This window comes from Notothenia rossii, assembly GCF_949606895.1.
Source record: "Notothenia rossii genome assembly, chromosome: 11".
Taxonomy (NCBI): Eukaryota; Metazoa; Chordata; class Actinopteri; order Perciformes; family Nototheniidae; genus Notothenia; species Notothenia rossii.
The window spans coordinates 14,370,761-14,391,209 of record NC_136910.1 but is presented as its reverse complement, the minus strand read 5'-3'; the positions used below and the strand labels follow the sequence as shown (position 1 = coordinate 14,391,209).

Below are 20,449 nucleotides of genomic sequence, written 5' to 3'. Positions count from 1 at the left end.
AAAGCAGGTCGCGGCAATTGATATTCGAGATGTATCTTCATTATCTCTGTCTTTTTAAGATGTTTGGGAAATGTTATACCACCAAGAGGCACTGAAATCGCTTTGAAAAACATTTGGGACTGATGATCCACTGAGAAACACAACAAATAACTAAACATCCAAGCAAATGCCAATTATTTTTAGGAAGAAGTTGTATCTTTGATGATTTGTGTTTATCTGCCAACTAGATACAAACATGGCCTCCAGCTAGAATATCTCTATCTTGAGAATACCCTTCACTCATGCATTGTGGGTCATCTTGTGGGTCATGCTACATTTTTCCAAGAGGACACTGGCCCATTTTAAAGAAAGTCTTGCAAATGTCACATGGCTCAGTTAGACGCTTGAGGATATAAGGTCTCATCATCAGCCACCAACCACGAGATCACAGGGAAGAGCATAAACACTGGGAATTAACAAAGAGGATTTCTGAAGCTGTAAGTGACTCATGGAACAACATGGATAATCTCCTAATTAGTAATGCGCTATCATTTGTAAGGATGCCTGAATGTCAGAAAGTTTGATTTGCTCTTTTCAACACTGTGTCTGAATTGCAGAAACCCCAAACTGGATGGTTTAATAATTAAAATGCTGAATATCAATGATGTTCTTTGTTTCAATGGAGATATTGTTTCTTTTGGTATTGCATCAACAAGTGTTAGTTTTTTCTTTCAGCCCGCCCACCCCTCTGTCTCTTCCCATCTCCCTCTCTGTATTGGATGTTCTGCCCTTGTGCTCAGTAAGTCCTTTGTTCAGCAAAGCATCCCTCACATAGCTAAATGCTTCACTGGAGACAGTACCCACTAGCACCTAGTTTGTAACAAGACAGAGAGTGTTTACTTCCTAAACCACCAAGGAATGAAGAGTTGGGAGCAAGTGAAAGAGGATGGATTGGTAAGTATCAGTAACACAGGAGCGGAGTAATGAAAGCAGGGTGTTTTTGTACATAGAATATTTGCAACTATTTCTAATTGCAATGTGAATCCTGATACCTTCTCAAAACAGATCAACGATGACCTCCTGCATTCTTGTAGCTACTTATTCCTCGCAGTGCATATCAGGCATGCCTCATGGTCAGAAGTCTTATTGAGCTAGGGGAGTCTGATTAATACCACTACTGTAAAGGGTTTTCATTGTGGGCTGAAACTCGAGGCTGGATACCTGAGCTCCTAGGATGACTCTCCGCACGCCAGCTGCCCATCTACGGAGAGCTCCGAGCTGGAGGAAATCCGCAGATCAGTCCTACTGGGAGAGCAGCTTAATACCAGAAGGAGAGGCTTTGCCCCGAGTTTCTCGTCCTCCACAGGCACCACGGCCCCAGAGTGCCATTGAAGGACGACAGCTGGACGGCTGGCTGGAGCACCTACAGAGAATAGAGAGGGAACTTCTCAGAGCCCCAGTTCATGATCAGGTTCCAGCTTTCAGTGATCGGACATCATCCATGCCTGCTCTTCCCCAAGAGGCAACCGGACGTGCCTGGAGACAGCCAGGGATCCCCTCTTTCAGCAGGGGTTCATCTTCATGTGGGAGTCCCAGTCGGTGTGAGAGTTCGCTGGGCAGCCAGGAGTCCCTCCAAACAGGGTTTATTTCTCCTCCAGAGCACAGAGGAAGCTGGGAGAGAGCTCATATGATGCAGGCACCAAAGAAGGAGCAGGCTCACCTCAGTAATATTGCTCCAGTCAAAATTGGATGGCTGCCAATCCAAAGAAGAGTGATGATGGTGGCTGATGCTTGCCACCAAAGGTTTTCGGACCAATCTGCAGGCCAGGTAAAACACAAAAAAAACTAACCAAAGCTTTAACATTTAACACAAAGGAAGGAAGTGACCAATTATATTTGATTATGCCTCCCGTCTTTAATATAAGATATATTTTGAAGCATTCTTCCCTGTTCTTCCATGTATCAACCTTTTAAAATGTGCCTTTCAAAGACCCTGAACTTATTTACCCTGGACTTGGTACTAACGTCCTCTCAGGCTGTGTGACTTTCGTTATGACTTGTCAGTGACACATTTTAAGCTCTGTAAGTCTGAAGGTAAAGCAGTGTGTAATGGAGGTGATGGTGCGTAGTAGGCTACCAGGCAAGGCCGTGACTCAAACACACTACAGAGAGCCATTTGTAGTCAAGTCTCAGTTACCCAGGGCAAAGGCACAGCTCAGGCATCCTTTGAAAACCGCTTACTCTGCAGGAACTACACACATTTTCTAAAAGGTTTGTGACTCATTTGGAGCTCTGAGATTGAGTTTTGTGCCCTGAGAGGATGCAAGTCAATGTACAGAGAACATTCAATGGGTGTAGAGGCTATTACAGATAATATGACTTTCAAAATCAATAAGTTGCTGTGCTGTACCAGGGCTTCAACTGATCTGATGCTCAAAGCACATCCCTTCCCTTGTGACTCTTCAATTCAACCTCAGCACTGACTTTGCTATTATGTTCCAGTGCCTGGATTTTTAGGGGATTTTTAAGGACAGGAACTTTATTTTAAAAAATGGGACAATGATATTCATGAGCGGGAGCCCTGGTTTATGTTCTAAGAAATAGCTTGACATTCTGGGGAAATACAGATTGCTCTCTTATCTGAGAGGTCGATCAGAAGATTGATAACACTCATGGCTGTAGACCAGTGGTTCCCAACCGGTGTGCAGCGGCACACTGGGGTGCCGCGAGCACTGTCCAAGTGTGCCGCAAAAAAACGTATTTTTATGTTTCTCATTTTTTTCTCACTTAATAAACTTCACTTCATAAACACTTTATTTATTACATGTACAATGCAGTTCATAAGCTAATAAAACGTATATTGCTCAGATTTAGAAATATTAAACAGCTTAAATTATCATAATTCACGTCAGCCGTCATTGTTTACGGTGTGCAGAGCAGCTTTTTATCCTCGCGCCAAATAATTTCAAGATGGACCGTTACGTAGTGACAATAAATAAAGAAGCACCCCAGCCCTCAACAACACAGGCAGGGATGACAGAACATGATGGAACAGCAGTGCAAAATAAGTCTAAAATAACATTAATATCAGCCACAAGTTTAAACAGCAGAGCTCAGGATGAACTCGCAAAGCTATCTATGGACCGCTCCCTGAAACTGAAGCACGGGGAACTACGTCTGGATATATTTTTGACTGCTTGTGGGACACGAGTATCCATCCCTCTCAGAGAGTGCCATCAAGGTGCTTTTACAGTTTCCAACCTGCTACTTGTGCGAGCTGGCGTTTTCCTCACTCGCATATGTCAAAAACAAGACCCGGACCCGGCTGTCAGTGTCACAGGACCTCCGCGTTGCGCTGTCCACTATCCCCCCACGCATCAAGAGACTCTGCTCACAAAAGCAGGCACAAGTGTCGCACTAGCATAAGGTGACCAGATTTTCCAAATTAAAACCGGGGACATTTTGAGTTTTGCGGTCAAAATCTCATTAACATATCCAATTTTCTTCACTGTTAAAGAAAAAAGGGGGACAATTCTGGTTCAATGTAATTTAAACATTTTAACTGTTGGATACAAACAGGACGATAGCTCATATATGAGACTTCAAAGGTCTTTTATTTTGAAACTGTACATCAGATTGTCCAGATTCTCTCTGAGTGACTAGATGGGGTGTCCTGCTATCACCCTGAAGTGAAATAAGTCTGTGATACTGGATAGTTTTTGTTTTATTCTTATCTAAAAATAGAGGGATGATAGCTCTTATATGAGACTACAAAGGTCTTTTATATTGAAACTCTACATCAGATTGTCCTGATTCTCTCTGAGTGACTAGATGGGGTGTTCTGCTATCACCCTGGAGTGAAATAAGTCTTTGATAATTTGACAGTTTTTTATTTATCCTTGTATAAAAAAAGAAGGACGATCGCCCATACATGAGACTTCAAAAGTATTTTATTTTGAAACTCTAAATCAGAATTAGATGGGGTGTCCTGCTATCACCCTGAAGTGAAATAAGTCTTTGATTGACTTCGAATGACTCTTTGATTATGGACAGTTTCCATTAAATAATAATCAAAATATAGATGGACAATAGATCTACATTTGAGATTTTAAACAGCATACATTTTAAATTATGCTTCAGAAAGTAATGTTATTTTAGGAGTGTTGTGAGATGATGTCAACATCAATTGAAATTAGTCACCCAGTGGAAATGTTAGATAGGTCTTCATAACTGTATCCTACATTTTACATTCACTCAGTTATAATGTGGTAGTTATACGTAGTTTGTTTTAAATGATTATTGATCACATTATATAGGACATATTTCTTAATTTAAGCTCCAGTATATATGAATATGTTTGGTGTGTTTTTTAGGTATATTTGTTATTGACCGAGTAAACGCTTTTATTTTGAAGGCAGTTTTTACAGGCCTCTACCGTAAAGCATAGGATATTCGCGCACCGCAATACAACGTGGGGGCTGGCTTGACTGTGTTTTCCGAAGTGGGGGCTGGCTTGATCACAGTCTGTAGTGTTTACCCAGTGTTTCCTGACATGAAACGTTTTATTTCTCCTTGCTATGTGTTTTTAACGTATATTAAAAAACGGGGACATTTCCGGGGACAGTTTCAACCGGGGACAGGCCAATACAAACGGGGACTGTCCCCGGAAAACGGGGACGTCTGGTCACCCTACACTAGCACCGTGTAACGGTCTGAGAAATGTTTATGTTTGGATGTTAATTTGTGTGCCTTTCTTATAAATGTATGATTTATGATTTTGTCAATCAGTAGGCTATTATCTGGATAGCGAAATGCAGAATGTTTCATATTTGGGATGTGGTTGATGAGTCACATGACCACAGTTAGGTCAGAGGGCATTGTTTCATCCCTCCAATTCTATTAAGTTATTATTTAATCTAAGTGATCATAGGCCTGCCTCTTTTGAAATCCAAATGTAAAATAATAACTGTACAGTATTGATATGTATTCGTGTTTTTACACAGGTAGGCCTACTATTTTCAGCCAAAACAAAAGAGCCTACTTAGTAGGCCTGTTTATAATATTGAATTCATCATAGAAATGGTGTTGACATTTTTAGTCTGGTTCTTGTTATTATGTGTGAATACATTATTTGTTCTATAAAATGTTCTATTCAATTAAATACACATTTGAAAACCAATTTATGGTGTATTTATGGTTTTTAGTTTAAGCTCTGAAGTGGTTTTTAAATCTACAAAAAGTTGGGGTGCCTTGGGGTCGAGAAATATTTTCAGGGGTGCCTTGGTAAAAAAAAGGTTGGGAACCACTGCTGTAGACTATACAAAATAAATTGTACCCAATTAGCGTAGCTTTGCACAAAGACTAAAAACAAGGAAGAATTACATATGGGGATAGCTAGCAAGTTTTTTAAATTGGTTTGCACAAACAAGATACAATCTTTTAATTAGTGAGTGTTAGAGTTTGTCTTATATGTTTTGTTACCTTCATGAAGAACCAAGCTAACATTTTCCATGTTTCCAATCTTTGTGAGGGGCTAAGCTAACAGGCTGCTGGCTTTCTATTTGTATTAGCTCCATGTTTACCATCAAACATGAGAGTGATGTGATTGTGTGATCTTATCTAAATGCGAGAATGAAAGTGAATACGTGTTTTTCCAAATATATTACACTATTCTTTCTAATGGGCTGTTTCTTTATAGTTGAAATTGAAACAAGCCATCACTCCAACCTTTCAGAAGAATCGAACAGCAGCCAACAGGCACCATGGTATGTAAGCTCTTGATTTTTGCAGTATGACAAATAGAACTGCGGAAATTGTTGTGGACATACAAACCAACAGCACGAACTATAGTGCCGGACGCATCCTAAAATAATCTCCTAATACCAATCAAATCTCCATTATGCAACACTGATTTTTATGTAAAAGTTGTACCTTGAAGAAAAAGGTCAAACATAATGAAAAAGCATGAAGTTACTCTCTTGCACAACAGAAAATTGCCTGAACACCCAAAGGTTCCATTTCAATGGATGTTTAGTGCCTAATCAGTGCAGGAACAAATATGGCCGAGGGGTAACTGCAGGGGCTGGGTTGGCTAGAGGGAGAATAAAAAGCTTATTTCAGGGCTGACTAGCTATATAGTTTACCTGCCTCTAATAGGCTCCATGCAGCCCCTGTCCTCTTTAAAGAGTTCACACTGTAAGTGAACACTTTAAACAACCTTCTGCTCCTAAAATAAAATCAATTTCAAGTATAACGTCCTGACTGTTGTTCCAGTCTTTAGGCAGGATTTCAGGTAAAGGAAAGGCGCTAGGTGAGGGAAAAGAGAAGGAAAGGGAGGCGGGGGGAGGCAGAAAGATAAGGAGAGATGCAGACTGATTGAAGAAGGAGCCCTGTTAATCTTTGAACATGGCAGGCCCATACTCTCTGAGTTTGATCTGAGGTTGGATCTTTCAGCCCTATCCTTGTTTATACCAGAGATCATCCTGGCAAGGCTCGGGCTGCCTGCAGAATTCAAAGCAATCTATCCATGGCAGCAAGGAACTCTTATAGAAAAGGGGTGTTTCAAGTATTAACCTGAATGACATCATATACTGTAGGCTACACATTATTAGTTACGTGCACAGGCTGTAAGATAGGATGAAAAGTATAATCTAAGTATAAAGTGTAACATAATGTCATGCTAGGTCTGATTATTTATTCATCAAGCCTTATGAAGCATGATAGCTTCTGTTCAACCCTTTAATATTAAAGAATAATTGAAGAAAAACTTGCATTTCACATGGAATACCTCCAGCAATGCCCTTAGATAAATTATAAATCTGATAGCCAATCAAATCGGCAATAGATGTCACATTTTTAGTTACTTCACAGTGAACAATTATGCTACTCAGGTGCATCAAATTTGCCACGGCTGAAATCCCAGCAATGAGTTAGAGAAAGATGATCGCCAATAAACAAACATTTCTGTGGAGAAGTGCCTCCAAATATGTCTTGTTTCGGTGCTGGTTGCTTTTCCTCAGCTGTCAGTACATTTAAATCCACAATTCCACATCTGAAAAACAAATGAGACTATCAGAAATTCCTTCCACAATTCCTCCAACTGACTCGGTTACACTCCAGCTAGCAAATTATTCCACCACTTTCTCATTCCCTTTCTCCCTCTTTCTGGTTCTCTCTTTCTGAGAACCCTTGCAGAATCATACTTGAGGTCCATTTGCAGACCCTCCATGCCTTCTCTTTCACAAAAGTCACATTTACTGGACAAAACGGCCCAATGTTAATGAACAGATGATAATAAAATTGGATTTTGTCATCCAAGGGGGATAGGGGCATAGTATGCACACATACTATTTAGATTAAACTTAATGGGGATGAGGAATAAATTGGGAGGGTTGTGACTTCAGAGGGTGTTTGCCATATGGTCCTGCTTCTTTATTTTTCGTTGGGATGTTAAGCTGCTGTTGATTCAGAAAAAAAGGTAATTCGAGCCAGGAAGTAATGAGAGAAGCTCTTTCTGGGGGCACAAGTTAATATGGGGCCCTTTACAAAGAAATGCATTAGATGTAATGGCAGCAAGTGGAACAATGTGAGTGAAAGAGACCAGAGGACCCCTATGTAGATACAACTTTTTTTTTTTCAGGTCTAATCACATTTTCAAAGTGGTGCAATTTTCACCTTGTCTCTTATTTTTTCACTTAAAATGAAAAATGGATTACCCACACAGCATTCGAGGGGTTATCCCAAAGTGAGAGCCAGTCGCCATGGTAACAGCAGCAGGTGGAAATGCAGCCAGACAAGCCGTCGGGCTGGCAATGGAGTATCAGTCAGGGCTGAGAGGCAGACCAGTGAAGTTGCTCGGCCTCCTGAGGATGCAGAGAAGTGGCTCTGGGGTGGTGCTAGATTCACTTTACTGTGCTAACGTCAATTATTGACAGTGTCAACATTGACACACAGGAAGGACGGCCTAAGTTCTGTTTGTGTGTGTGTGAAAGAGAGAGAGAGCATGTCTTGTGAGCAATGTGACAGTTTGTTTTGCTTGTATACATAGATGGAGAGGTGGAGAGGAGTCACAACAGCCTAAGTGCTTTGGGTGTGAAGACGTGGCAGTCACCTGACCAAGAGTCTCACAAAATTCAACTGGTAACGTACGATTGTTTTACACTTTTTTTACATTTAGGTAGGATATCGGTGGGTCTGTGTGTGTTGGGAGTGCATAGTATGTCAGCCTGGACACTGATGTGACATTAAGTCTTCTAATAGTCTTATGCTTGATAACACCGTGCTCTTGCGCAAATTATTTTCTTTTCTTTTTCGCAAAGTATAGAAGTTAGGTTCACATTTGCTTATGTATTGATGTTACTTATACTTATAGCATTTCTACAATGTTTATATATTTATTTTGTTAAATATATAATAATAATAATGAAGTAAAGAGAATAGAAAAAATAAAGAAACTAAGGGCCTTATTCACATCGATAAAAAAAAGTTGAAATGCACTCCTATTAAATATTTGTTGATACATGCAATAGACAAAAGTTTTAATTTTCATTTGGACTTAATTTAGTCTAATCTCACTTGTCTCTGGGACACCTAGACTCCTAGATTTTTCTGATCACTCACTTTTGCCTAAAGAGTCCAATAAATGGCCGTAAATAATAAATGGTGCAAGCCATTTGTTTAAAAGCTAAGGGAAATTACATTGATTTCAAGTGTAGCATTCCGTGGGAAAAACTATGAAAACATATTTTCAGATTGCATTACTTACATTTAACCAAAACAATTAAAATATGCTCAATGGAACTTGGAACAAATGATAGAAAATATAGCAGGTCAAGCTTTGATACCTCTTTGGAATTGCTCATCAGTCCCTGAAATAAAAAGGATAACAAAAGACTTGTGATCAAGATAAAGGCCGATGGCAGACTTATTTTCTTATGAACCTTATTTGCACAGATGTCAGAGTCTGTGTGCTGTCTGCCTGCTAAAAGCCTTTACCCAAAGCATTGCCAAATGAGACATGTTATGCAAATGAAAAACTACATTGCCTGCAATTTTAATTATCACTTTCATAATCTCAAGTTATTAAATGAGTGCATTGTTTACATTTGATCGCCAAAGAGAAAATGTATCAGTGGACTGCTGCAAGTATTTAAAACAATTTACTACGTTACTGTACGCCTTTTCCAAACAGTTTACTCTCTTTGATGAAAAGTGTTCACCACAAAGCTTCGTGCAAAAGCATGTTCAGAGGAAAAATCACATACTTTGTTTTGAAATGAGGTTTATGGAACAATAATGAATTAGGGATCAGGATGTTATGTTGCATCAGGGCAGTGGTGAAAAAAAGTACTCAAATATTTACTTGAGTAAAATGATCACCACAGTTTAAAATACACTGTTAAAATACACTGTTAAAATACACTGTTAAAATACCTATATTCAAAAGTACAAAGTATTAGCATCAAACTTTTCTTAAAGAACATAAATTGATCACAAAAGCACTTCCTTACAGCTCTTGAGAACATGTACTTGGTTACCATGCACCCATGCATCAGGGACAAATCCGTATTTCTTAATGTTCTAAAAAAACACCTTCAGAATCCTCTGGTCCAAGGACCGGAATATGTGCATATTTCTTGTTTTTCCATTTCTTTTTAGGATAGAGTCTCATTCTGCTTCTGTGAAGTCACGCTGTGTGCTGGCTTTGCCTCACTGTGTCAAGCATGGGGAGAGTCATCTGACTAAAGAACAAACAGCAAAGCCCTTAAGAAAGACAAGACAGCTGACCCGCCGTTGAAATGTTCTATTAGAGATTATGTCATGTTGTCAATATGTCATGCCGTATCAAATTAAGTTCTGCTTCATTTTCTGTACTTGCCACACAAGAGCTCAATTGACCAGATGAATGTACTGTACAGCATGTCTGCTGTGTTGATTAATGACTAAACATTTAGCAGGAGGCATTAGCAAAAATAGGGTGGAATGGGGTTTCCATGCATAATTAAGTGTCTTTATTATTTAAAATCTCTTTTATCCACATGCTGCAGGTGCCAGAAAAACAAAGCTTTCCTGCTGCTGAAGGGGACAGACCTGTAGGCTGGCAAGCTCTGAAGAGAGCCTGGAATACCAAGAGGGTGTCGGCTTTCCCTGGAGGCAGTCAGTCCAAAGAGTCCCCCATAGGGACAAGCTCAGACACCAACAGGAAGCCACCTCTGATGAAATCAACCAGCATAGACCCCCACAAGCCTCCTCCTCCACATCGAAACACTTTTGCTGATCCCTGCAAACCACACACTCTGCTGCAAGGGACAAGCAACACCGAAACAAACAAGTCACACGCGCCTTTGCACAGGACCAGCAGTGTTCAGCCTATAAGGGCAACCCCCCCACTGTTCACCGCCTCACAGGCAAACTCCGCTGTGACAACAATCATCCCTCAGAACAAAGCTGGCTTCTCCTCTATTTCCATCTCTTCTAGGAAAGTGTGCAGATCATCTAGTTTGCCTGGCCAAAACCCCTTTTCCAACTCCCCTTCTCCGCCACTAGCCCACCAACCCATGGACCCAAACTCCAGGCAGGTCACAGTGCTGAGGAAGGCCACTATAGTCAAAGTCATGGAGCACAGGATGACTTCCGGGCCTGTCATGAATGCAAAAAGCACAACCTCACCAACTAGCCACGCTTTGGACACAGTGGTGCACAGAAGAAAGGCTACCATCATCAAAGTAACAGAGCACACAGAGAGCTACAGTCCAGCCAAGGCAGGGGCCGGGACCCCGAGGCACCCGGAGTACAGACACAGCTACACAGAGGGAGTGTACAATGAAGACAGCATGTGGAGTGAGGGGAATCATTCACATCACCCTGTAGAATCCACAAAGTTGCCAAACTCTACTGTAGAAACAAATACATCCAACTTAAACACAGAGCAAAATGGTGGGACGTTACACAGATCCTCTCTGAAGCTTTTTTTCAGCAACCCCCCTGCTATAGCAGCCCCCGAGGTTTCCCCAGAGGCTGTTGGGCAGAGATCTGGCAGGCCTAGTAGACCACTGAGCTGCTATGGCAATATGTTTGGACACACTGAGCCAAGTGAAGACATTTTGAGACAACCAGCCATCAGGAAATGGAGCTTTGGGCTTCCACAAGAGACCAATATCAACCCTGTGAACTCTGACAGTGTCCTCAGCCGGCCGTCATCAGCAAACGAAGCGCCAGACGCACCGAACGGAGGCCAGAAAGAAAGATGGCCGTCTGAGAATTCAGAGAGGAGAGCGTCCCCCAGTCTGACTCTCATCCAGGCCCCGGGTAGGTTTCTCTTTCCCCCCTTGACAGTCTTCCTGTCAGCACACAGGCTCCCTTTGTCTCTGATCTCCATTTTCAAAGGATGGCGATGTCTAAATATACATCTCCTCTGTGCTGTGTGTGTGTGTTCTAGCTTCAAGTTGCTGCACACCCTGCAGCTTTCTGGGGTTGAACTCTCAGGTTTGATATTGTCTTTCCAATGATGTCTTATTGATAGGCGTTATAAGATTGTACTGGATTGTTCCTTTATCTGCTGCCTTAAGTGCAATTGACACATATCTGCGCCAATGTCAAACAGCATTGCTTTGACACAGAGGCCCATTGGTACCTACAAGTTTTCTCATTTTCACCTTCTTTCATTTCGACCACACAACTCTTTGCATGTATAATCTATTAGTCTCACTTTTTCGCTGACAGCACAGGGGAGGACGACAAAATCACAAGCTGCTAAACATGGTGAAAATAAAGCATTATGATTTGTTTGGCATCCAGATCCTGTGATGTACTGTAGCTATAACATTTAGGTTTATTTATTTGTAATATTCTAGTGAGGGGACAAAACTCTGTTGGCATATTCAGGGGCCAGTCCATGAAAGCTTTGTATTTCAGATGTAATGCTTGGTTTTTGGTTGTGGTTCGATAAACCAAAGCGAGTTTTAACGTATTGAGTTGTGTTCGACATTTTGGTAAATAGACTTTCTCACTGAGAATTAGATAAGAAGATCGATACCTCTCAAAAATATTAAGAGTGCTATTGATCTTCCTATTTAACTCTTGGCAAGAAAGTAAATATATTTATTAAATAAAATGTCAAATTTGATCTATTTAAAGTAAAGAGGTAATTCTCCATCAAACAAATGCAGAGCTGTTTGAAAGTGTCATTTGTCAAGTTTTATCTCAAGCCTCAGTTATTACATTTAACATCAAGATGCAAGTTATTTTATTTAATGCTTCAGCTGTGCATTACATGAGAAGATGATGTTGTTGCGTTTATCTTTTGACACTCCAGGATAAAAAAAAACTGTGAATTGAACGTTTTTCCATTAAGTCTGAACTCCTCATTTGGGACCCTGAGAAAAGTCCTAGTTTTGAGACCACAGTTCTAAAGTGGATGTGAAGAGTGTACAATATCCTCACAAGGAACAAAAAAAACCATTGTAATATGTTTAATTATGGGTATTTTTGGATTGCTGAATATCCAGGTAAAACGTAAAATAAGAAGGGAGTATTTTGCTGAGTGTGTTTCTTTGTTCACGATGTCTTAGCTCTGTGTGAATTAATTAACTTCTTTATCACATTCATTACGAGAGTCATCAATTCATTAAAAAAGCCTGTAGGCAACATCATTTAAATGTAACATTTGATACAGTCAACCTTAAAATGAGGCAGGGATTAGTGCACAGCAGCCCAACGGCAGTCAGTGTCACAGCTTTACTGTCCCTTCACTCACGTTAAAGTCCTCTTGTGTTTCAGATCCCAGCTCCAATCAGTCTCAAGAGGAAGTGCTTGCCCTCAATGCAGCTGCCATCATAGCAAATATCAAACTCCAAAGACAACTTAGTAAGAAGAAAACCCCAAGTGACAGTTGTGAGAAGGTTTCTGCTGCGTCATCCCAAGGAAATACAGGTATCATAACTTCTCTCCTCCTCTAATTGTAATCAGAATTTCTCACCTTATAAAACATTGATCTTTGTTACAATTAGCTGACAAGTTTGCAAGCCCAACACTTTGTTTTCAGAGCTTCATCCTTCATTGAATCAATAACAGATGTACCGGTAGTCAAAATGTCTCGGCTCTTCCATACTGTGAATATTTGATTGATACCATGAAGAAAATATGTCATGGCAGGCCCAGATGGCATCTAAAGCCAAGGCACGTGTAAATGAAATGAAAATAATTTGATTTTCTTGTTTGTGATAGATGCAGGGAAATGTATGAAGCCACATCCAGATCAAAGAACAATCGGGCACCACAACCAGCCCCATGCTGCATTTGTTTCACTGAGTCCTGACGCTGAAAGGTCACCTCAGACTATTTCTCTACAGGTAAGTTCAGATGTTTTTTTTAGCAAATAAAACAATTTGATTGGGACTTTAGTTCTCAAAAGAAGAATGTTATGTAATAGATATGACAGACAATGTGTGTGTCCCTTTGGAACATTGCAATGTCTAATGCCGCATTCACACGCTCTCTGGTTCATCCCATGTGAAGTTGTTCTACTGACCTTGGTGTTCTATTATTATGACTTATCAATCGTTGCTCTGAGTATTTTAACAGAGAAGATTCATGATGCTATCCAAGTATGCTTCTTTTAGCTTAAATAAGTCTTTACCTAACTTGTTTTTAGGTTAAATCCTAAGAAAAATAAATAGTCTAGGTCTCTCTACCTTAATAGCAACTAACAGTTTCACACTAATTTCAAATTACAGATAAGCAAAAATAAAAAATATAAATTAGAGTGATTTAATAAAGACACATTTTAATTTTTGTCCAGCATGTTTCTAAATAATATGACATGAACTGCAAGTCACACCAAAAATACTCCCCAGATTTCAGAGAAAGTGGTGTTGGATGTGAATTATCTCAGTCTGTAACTCACTTTTATAATTATTGTGACGCAACTTGAATGCATCTTGTTAGTTACACAGGTTGAAATAAGTACAACCAAAGAGTCTTGAAAACAGTTTGTTGTTTTTAAATCCCCTTGCTGTTAATTATTTGACCGGTCAGATTGATATCAACCCCCATGGGGGATTTTGACCCTCAGGCTGAACACCAAGTAAAGTACACTTACTGTAGGTGTCAGCAAAAGGGAATGACACATTTTTACTGGCTTACTTTGGAGTGTTCCAAGGGGTGGCCCAGAGCTATATTGCAGGGGCAGTTGGAGTGGGAAGTTGGGCTTACGTGTTTTGTCAGAAAGAGCAATATGTTTCTGGTCTTGGCAGAACGCACTGCAGAGGTCCAGACCGGACTTCATCAGTCGCTCCCAGGGAAGACTGCGAGAGCTGGAGCTACGGGCGCAGGAGAGGAGGGGGCTGGCAGGTTCTGAGGACCCTCGGTCAGACGCCGCTGTCGGGCAGAGGAGAGCCCGCGGTGGCCGCTGTATCTCTCTGAACGGTACAGCACCACCCTCACCTCACTCATCAGCTGCACTGCTCATTGTCATGCTGCAGCTGCCACATCACAATCACACACATACAGGCACACAACAAAGAGCAAGCCAATTCAGCCAGTATGTGTTGTTTTTAATGGTCCATATAGATAGATAGATGGATAGATAGATAGATTAGTACTTTATTGATCCCAAATTGAGAAATGTTTGCGTTGCAGTAGCATTAAAAGACAAGGCAATATAAGAGAAATTAAAACGCAAGAAATAAACAATCCAAAATATTTCTGAAATAGAAAGAAAATAGCATTCAAAAGTTAAAATATATACATGTGGAAATACAAATGTACAGTAACAAAATATAAAGCAGGATATTATATATACATTAATTGCGCAAGGAATGGATTATTAAATATTAAATGTAATATATATGTAGAATGTACAGTGGGAGTTTAAGTCCAGTTATCAAGGGAAGCTATGGAGCAGAGAGTTCTCTTTGTTATATCAACATTTTTTGGATTTAAATTGTGTATAGGTAACATTTTGCTTAATTATATACAACGTACACATTCATTTTTGCTTTAAGAGTTGCTAAATCCACTACAACCCTCTTCTGTAAGCCAAAAGAGTGAGTTATCAGTAGTTGATACACTACGACTACTCAAACACCACATTTCAATGTTGTACTATTAGGTTTAGCAATTATTTAACAGATATTGCATAGAAAAGCTTAATCAATTATAAAAAAATTGTAGAAAACACTATAAAAAAACAATTTGTTATATTTGTGATTGATCACATAACCGGCCATTACATGAATAGTGTAATAATAATAATAATAATAATAATAATAATAATAATAATAAGTACATTTTCAGCTTAATATAAAGTTAAGTCTGCTTTTTATGGGAAAAAACATGAAGGAGAGAAGGAGCGAGAGAGCTGTGACTAAATATAATAAAAGCCACTTTAAGTAAGATGCGAAAAAAATTGCTTTATTGCATAATATATATATATATATATATGCAAGTGCTCCTCTATGAAATTACAAGGTTATAGCGTGATTTTTTTTCCAGCAAAAGTATTTCCATGACCTTCACATTTCATTAAGCTCGCAGCGCAGTGTTCTGTTTGGTGAGATTTTCACAGGCAACAATAAAGAATGTAAAGATTTGTGACAGTGATTGTGTAGCTCTTACTGCACTCTAGTGGCCAAGACGGAAAATACACCAGTGGGCAATGACTGCTGGGAAAATGGGAGATTTCTAAATCACAATTTCATAAGTGTTCATGTACAGTATACCGGATTTTGGAACCTCAACTTTCTTGCATGATAATAAAATTATACATTATAAAATATCCTGAGAAGGTCCTCATTTAAACATGTTTTCTCTTATTGTTGTGTGAGAGGAGGCTTTCAGTCTGTTCAACATCAGGAAAAGCTAGACTGTCATGCTCTTGCTCTTGAACCTTCAACTCATCAGAACTGTGTGTGTGTGTGTGTGTGTGTGTGTGTGTGTGTGTGTGTGTGTGTGTGTGTGTGTGTGTGTGTGTGTGTGTGTGTGTGTGTGTGTGTGTGTGTGTGTGTGTGTGTGTGTGTGTGTGTGTGTGTGTGTGTGCATATGTTCCCGTTTCCAGATAACCTTTTGAAACCCAGAGATAGAGCCATGACTGGGAGAGAGATGCAGCTGAGATCTAAGCGGTGAGTGTCTCCTCACCTCAGCACAATGTCTGATGCCTCTTCTTGTAAGAAGATGCATCCTTATCTCTTGTATTCTTTTCATGTGTGAAGGAACGCAGAGCCTCTATCGTTGACATCTCCTTACAAAAAATCCTCTACCAAGACTTTTGCTCTACTTCTGTTTTTTATTTCCCTTCCTGCCTCACTCGTTTATGTTTTTGCTTCATGGTATATACAACCATTAGGAAGTAGTTTTAGATTGAAGTGTTAGACTGTGGATTTATACAGAATATTTTTTCTTTACTTGCAACTCTACCAACAATCATAAAAGGCACACATTATTTTGTTACAGAACGCAAGGAGAGGGGAAGAGAAAAAAAGAGGAAGAGAAGAAGAGGGAGGTGTGTTTGACAAACAGACAGCGAGTTGAGCTTTTCAAAAAGGTAATCTCTTCATCTCTTTTACAAAACATTGATCAATAAAACCCATTAAACCTCAATAACCCGCTTCTTCGAACCCTCATATATGTATGTTTATTTATTGTAAAGATGCCAGATATACATTTGGTGAATACGTGTATAAAACAATGCATCAAGATATTTGGAAAGTGTGTAGAATAAGATGATTTTCAAAAATGTAGGTGAGGAATTGTTTTGTATTAATGGGTGTAACTAACAGATCTAGATGAACTGCATTATTTTAAACAGACTAAGTGTTACGTTCTCTTAGTATTTGAAGCACCAAGCTTGCCTATGATGAACTCCCTGAGGTTTTTATCAAAAGGTATATGCATAAATGATGCACTGAATTCCATTAAAACATAAGCATGTTACCTCCAAAGGGTAACATTTAGTAATGGCCAAAGTGTTTTCCCCTTTCCTTTCTTTACAGCAATGCAGCTGTGAAAAAGTATGGCTTTTAATTTGCTTAGCAAGTCCATCATACCTGGAAAGAGTGGAAATATATTTGTAACCATGAAACCCAATGAACAGGAGGTAAATTCGATGTATAACGCATTTAAGGATATTCATCTGTTGAGGGGGACATGTTGGCCTTGTGGATTTATAAGTGCATTAATAATGAGATACAATATCTGACAAAATGATGAGTGATGAGGGCATTTTCCGCTTTAAAAGGGATATGATAAGTACAATTGTATTGTGCACACATTAGATTGGGGAACTTGTTATACAGTTTATATGATATGTAATATGTTATCTTTGTTTTGCTGAAAAAAAGTTAATAAGGGATGTAACTGCAGGAATAAAATGTGTTTATTTCTAAAAAGGGTCACATTGAATTGAATATTTATTCCTTTCAGGGATTTCTTATTGACACTGAATTTGCTTTGAGAACAATGACCTTATTAGTCCACTAGATGTCGCTGTTGTCATACTTTTGCAATTTTCTTGAATTTCTCTGAGTAGCTTGATTAGAAAAGTTGATTAGAAAAGGAAAAATACTTCCTATGCATCTGAAATGGCTGTTATTCCTTGATTTTCATTAATCAGTGAATATCACCCAGGACAGTTTTCATTGCTGTAGGTATTGTAGCTGCTCTCTTAAAACACTCTATACACCCTTCTCTCATTATGGAGAGAAACGTGAACAGTGTCATTGTGCTGAGTGTATGAGGCCTGTGTTCAGTGTGAAACAAAAGGCCCTTCAGTGGCAGAGAGCACTACAGTGCAGTGCCACCATTCAGCAGAGCTGCACCCACATGCAGCTGCTATACCCTCACTGCTGCTACAGCAGATAACACCGGGAAGAGGGGCAGTGCCAGAGATCAAGCAGGGTCCTGAAAAAAAGAGTGGAAACCTGAGTGTGTGGATAACAAGACAGCAGGCTTCAAAACTGTTTGAGTGCCTTCTCAAAAAAGCCACATGTTTTTTGTGAGGACAAGAGCTCAATAGCCACCAAGTGTTTTAACAATTTGATTTCTTTGTTTTCTTATTACAGAAACTGTTGGATCAGATTCTTCAAAGGAGCATCAGCTGAAAGACGATGAAGAGATGATGTGACAAAGCCTGTAGCATTGCATGGCAGAAGTGACCTTTGCCCTTTGACAGTGCTGAACATAATATGATGTCCTTTTGGCCCCCGTTTGTTTCTCTCATGTATCATCATTATTCAAGTAACAGAGTTTAACATCTGTTTTTTTCTATACGATACAAGTAAGGCAATCTTTCCGAATGTCCAGACAGTCATTTAACATCGCTTAGTGTACCTCCGCTTTGAAGGTTTTTCCAGAATTCTTCTTCACATCTGGACAAAAAACAAAAAACATGTCCAACATGTGTTGTACAAATCCAGCCATAAGATAATGATGTCCTTCTTAAAAATAGCATTTCAAGACACGGTAGATTTATAGACAGGATTATCTGACGCCTTAAGGATCTGGAAAATCCCAAAATGTGTTGTTAAAAGACCTTCTGGGTTTTTTGAAACATTGCCATTGATCTGTCTTTTTAGGAAAACACATGCTTTTCCCTGTGCATCAGCTGTTTTAAAAGCCCTTGTGCCATGCAATTACAAATGAAGATGGCAAAAGGAATGTACGAAGTCCTGTCCTAACATTCTGTTTTGGTTAAATACCACATTGAGCCTCATAAACGCACCGACTGATTTGCTTTTGACAAAAAAACATTCATGTGCTGTTTATCGCTGTTATCTTGTTTTCACTTGATTGCAAATTGCCTTTTTTTCCCAGAATACTTCAAGTAATGGGATTCAGAGTAAGCACTGATGTCCTCACACAACCACTTTCACATGATCTCATGTGATGTGGAGCAGTGATCAGAAACTTTCATTATGCTTCTCAGTCCCTTCCAGGACACTCTTTAGCCGTCATCCTCATTATACAGCAAATATGAAGCCTGAAGGGTGCTCTGCTATTATCCAGTGCCAGCTATGAGCTGTAAGACCGTGTGACCTCTTCTCACTGGAAATGCCCTGTTAATGGACAGTGCAGATTTGAATAGAGCTTTTGTCCCTTTCTTTAGTCTCATGATGGACTAAGAAGTGCCATTTTGCAGATTTAAAATGTGAGTGATCCAAAGTGAGAGTGCTAAACAACATTATGGAGCTGGGCATAAATCAAAAGTGAGATGTGTGAATATTTCTTTTAAAAATAACAGACGCTCTTCATTATTCCTAATTGTTTTTTTCCTCATTAGCCTTTAAGTCAGAGATCTTTCATAGTCCAACTGTTTCATCCATCTACATTTACACTGATGTCTTGGAGGAGAACGATGATCACTACAGTTTTTGGTGAATTCTATTCCATGTGGGTGTTTTGGATGAGAAGAGATCATTTATAACAGCACTCATGGTTCATAATTGTTCCTCTCTTTCGAAAATGAGTAATTTTAGACTACAGTAGAATAAGACGTCTATGAACCATGACTGCTGCTTAGAGAAACAAGTTGCTGTGTGTTGTTTTGCTATTTAACTTCACAAAGACAGTTTCACTATACAATGTCATTGTTTAAACGTCAACTATATGCTATATTGGAATGGAGTTATATGTTTTCTTTTATATATTTGAGTTTTCTTTTTACATGTTTATTTGTATTCCAAACAAGACTATAAATGTTTTTCCAGGAATAAAAAGTTCTGTTTTTCCCCAAAGTGCATTGACATAATAACAAGATTAGATGGCATCATTTCCTTAAAGTTAGGATTTATTATTCACTATTATCTGTCTTTGCACACTAACAGAAATCCCTATTTTTCTGCCTGCCTCTTATCTTCCTTCAGGCATCCTGGTTCTTAAAAAGAGCAAAAGATCAGCTCCTATTATCAGCCTATAGCCGAGAGTTGGGTTCCAGTTAAATTAGTATGCAGGGAAATACTCCTCGGTTTGGTTTTATTTCGATTCATATTAAATCCTGAAAGAAGACTGAGAAATGGAGGTTTCTGAGAGTAATGACACGAGGCTGCACCCCGCAGTTCCTATTTCAAAAGGTGAAAGCCAACAATTGGATGTACTGCTGTGACTTCACCTTACATCGAGCATACCAGAGTTCTCCCCTGTTGGGAGAGAAAAAGCTTTCAGTAACTCATCCCCATGTGGACACTGGACACCTGTCTGTTTTCTGACTGCATTCCCTCTTGAAGTGAATGTCTATATGGTGGACGGCCATAGTGTCTAAATGGGCCGTGTCCATATGTAGACTCCTTCAGTGCATCTCATTGCCTTGATAACAAGTATCGGCTGTGAGTCTCATGAATATATTTGAGTCAGATATCTTATATATATTAAAAGTCATACAACAGACAGATTATGCTTAGCTTACTCTGACTCAACAACAAAATCATTTACAACAGTGAGTAACATCTGTGAGTGGGGGGCTGTGTAGGCCACATTATTA

At 39.4% G+C, this 20,449-nt stretch overlaps 1 protein-coding gene across 2 annotated transcripts; it reads left to right on the top strand.

Annotated features, from left to right (window-relative positions):
- Positions 1 to 800: 800 nt before the first annotated feature.
- On the top strand, positions 801 to 19,706 carry cUnh10orf90 (chromosome Un C10orf90 homolog). Of its 2 annotated transcripts, XM_079659463.1 has the most exons (11): positions 801 to 933; positions 1,045 to 1,807; positions 5,678 to 5,744; positions 8,027 to 8,118; positions 10,026 to 11,286; positions 12,757 to 12,909; positions 13,204 to 13,328; positions 14,232 to 14,403; positions 16,034 to 16,097; positions 16,429 to 16,519; positions 18,036 to 19,706. In XM_079659463.1, the coding sequence occupies exons 2-11, from the start codon at positions 1,214 to 1,216 to the stop codon at positions 18,072 to 18,074; spliced, it is 2,658 nt and encodes an 885-aa protein (XP_079515589.1). In that variant the 5' UTR covers positions 801 to 933; positions 1,045 to 1,213; the 3' UTR covers positions 18,075 to 19,706. The 2 variants fall into 2 exon arrangements, 1 of the variants encoding a protein (XP_079515589.1); XR_013804029.1 differs by lacking the exons at positions 13,204 to 13,328; positions 14,232 to 14,403; positions 16,034 to 16,097; positions 16,429 to 16,519; positions 18,036 to 19,706 and having other exon boundaries at positions 10,026 to 11,739; positions 12,757 to 12,885.
- The last annotated feature ends 743 nt before the right edge of the window (positions 19,707 to 20,449 follow it).

Coding starts and splice junctions, on each gene's coding strand:
- cUnh10orf90 (XM_079659463.1), top strand. CDS start 1,214: ATGACTCTCCGCACGCCAGCTGCCCATCTACGGAGAGCTCCGAGCTGG. Junction 1,808..5,677: donor CGGACCAATCTGCAGGCCAG/GTAAAACACAAA, acceptor GTTTCTTTATAG/TTGAAATTGAAACAAGCCAT. Junction 11,287..12,756: donor GACTCTCATCCAGGCCCCGG/GTAGGTTTCTCT, acceptor CTTGTGTTTCAG/ATCCCAGCTCCAATCAGTCT.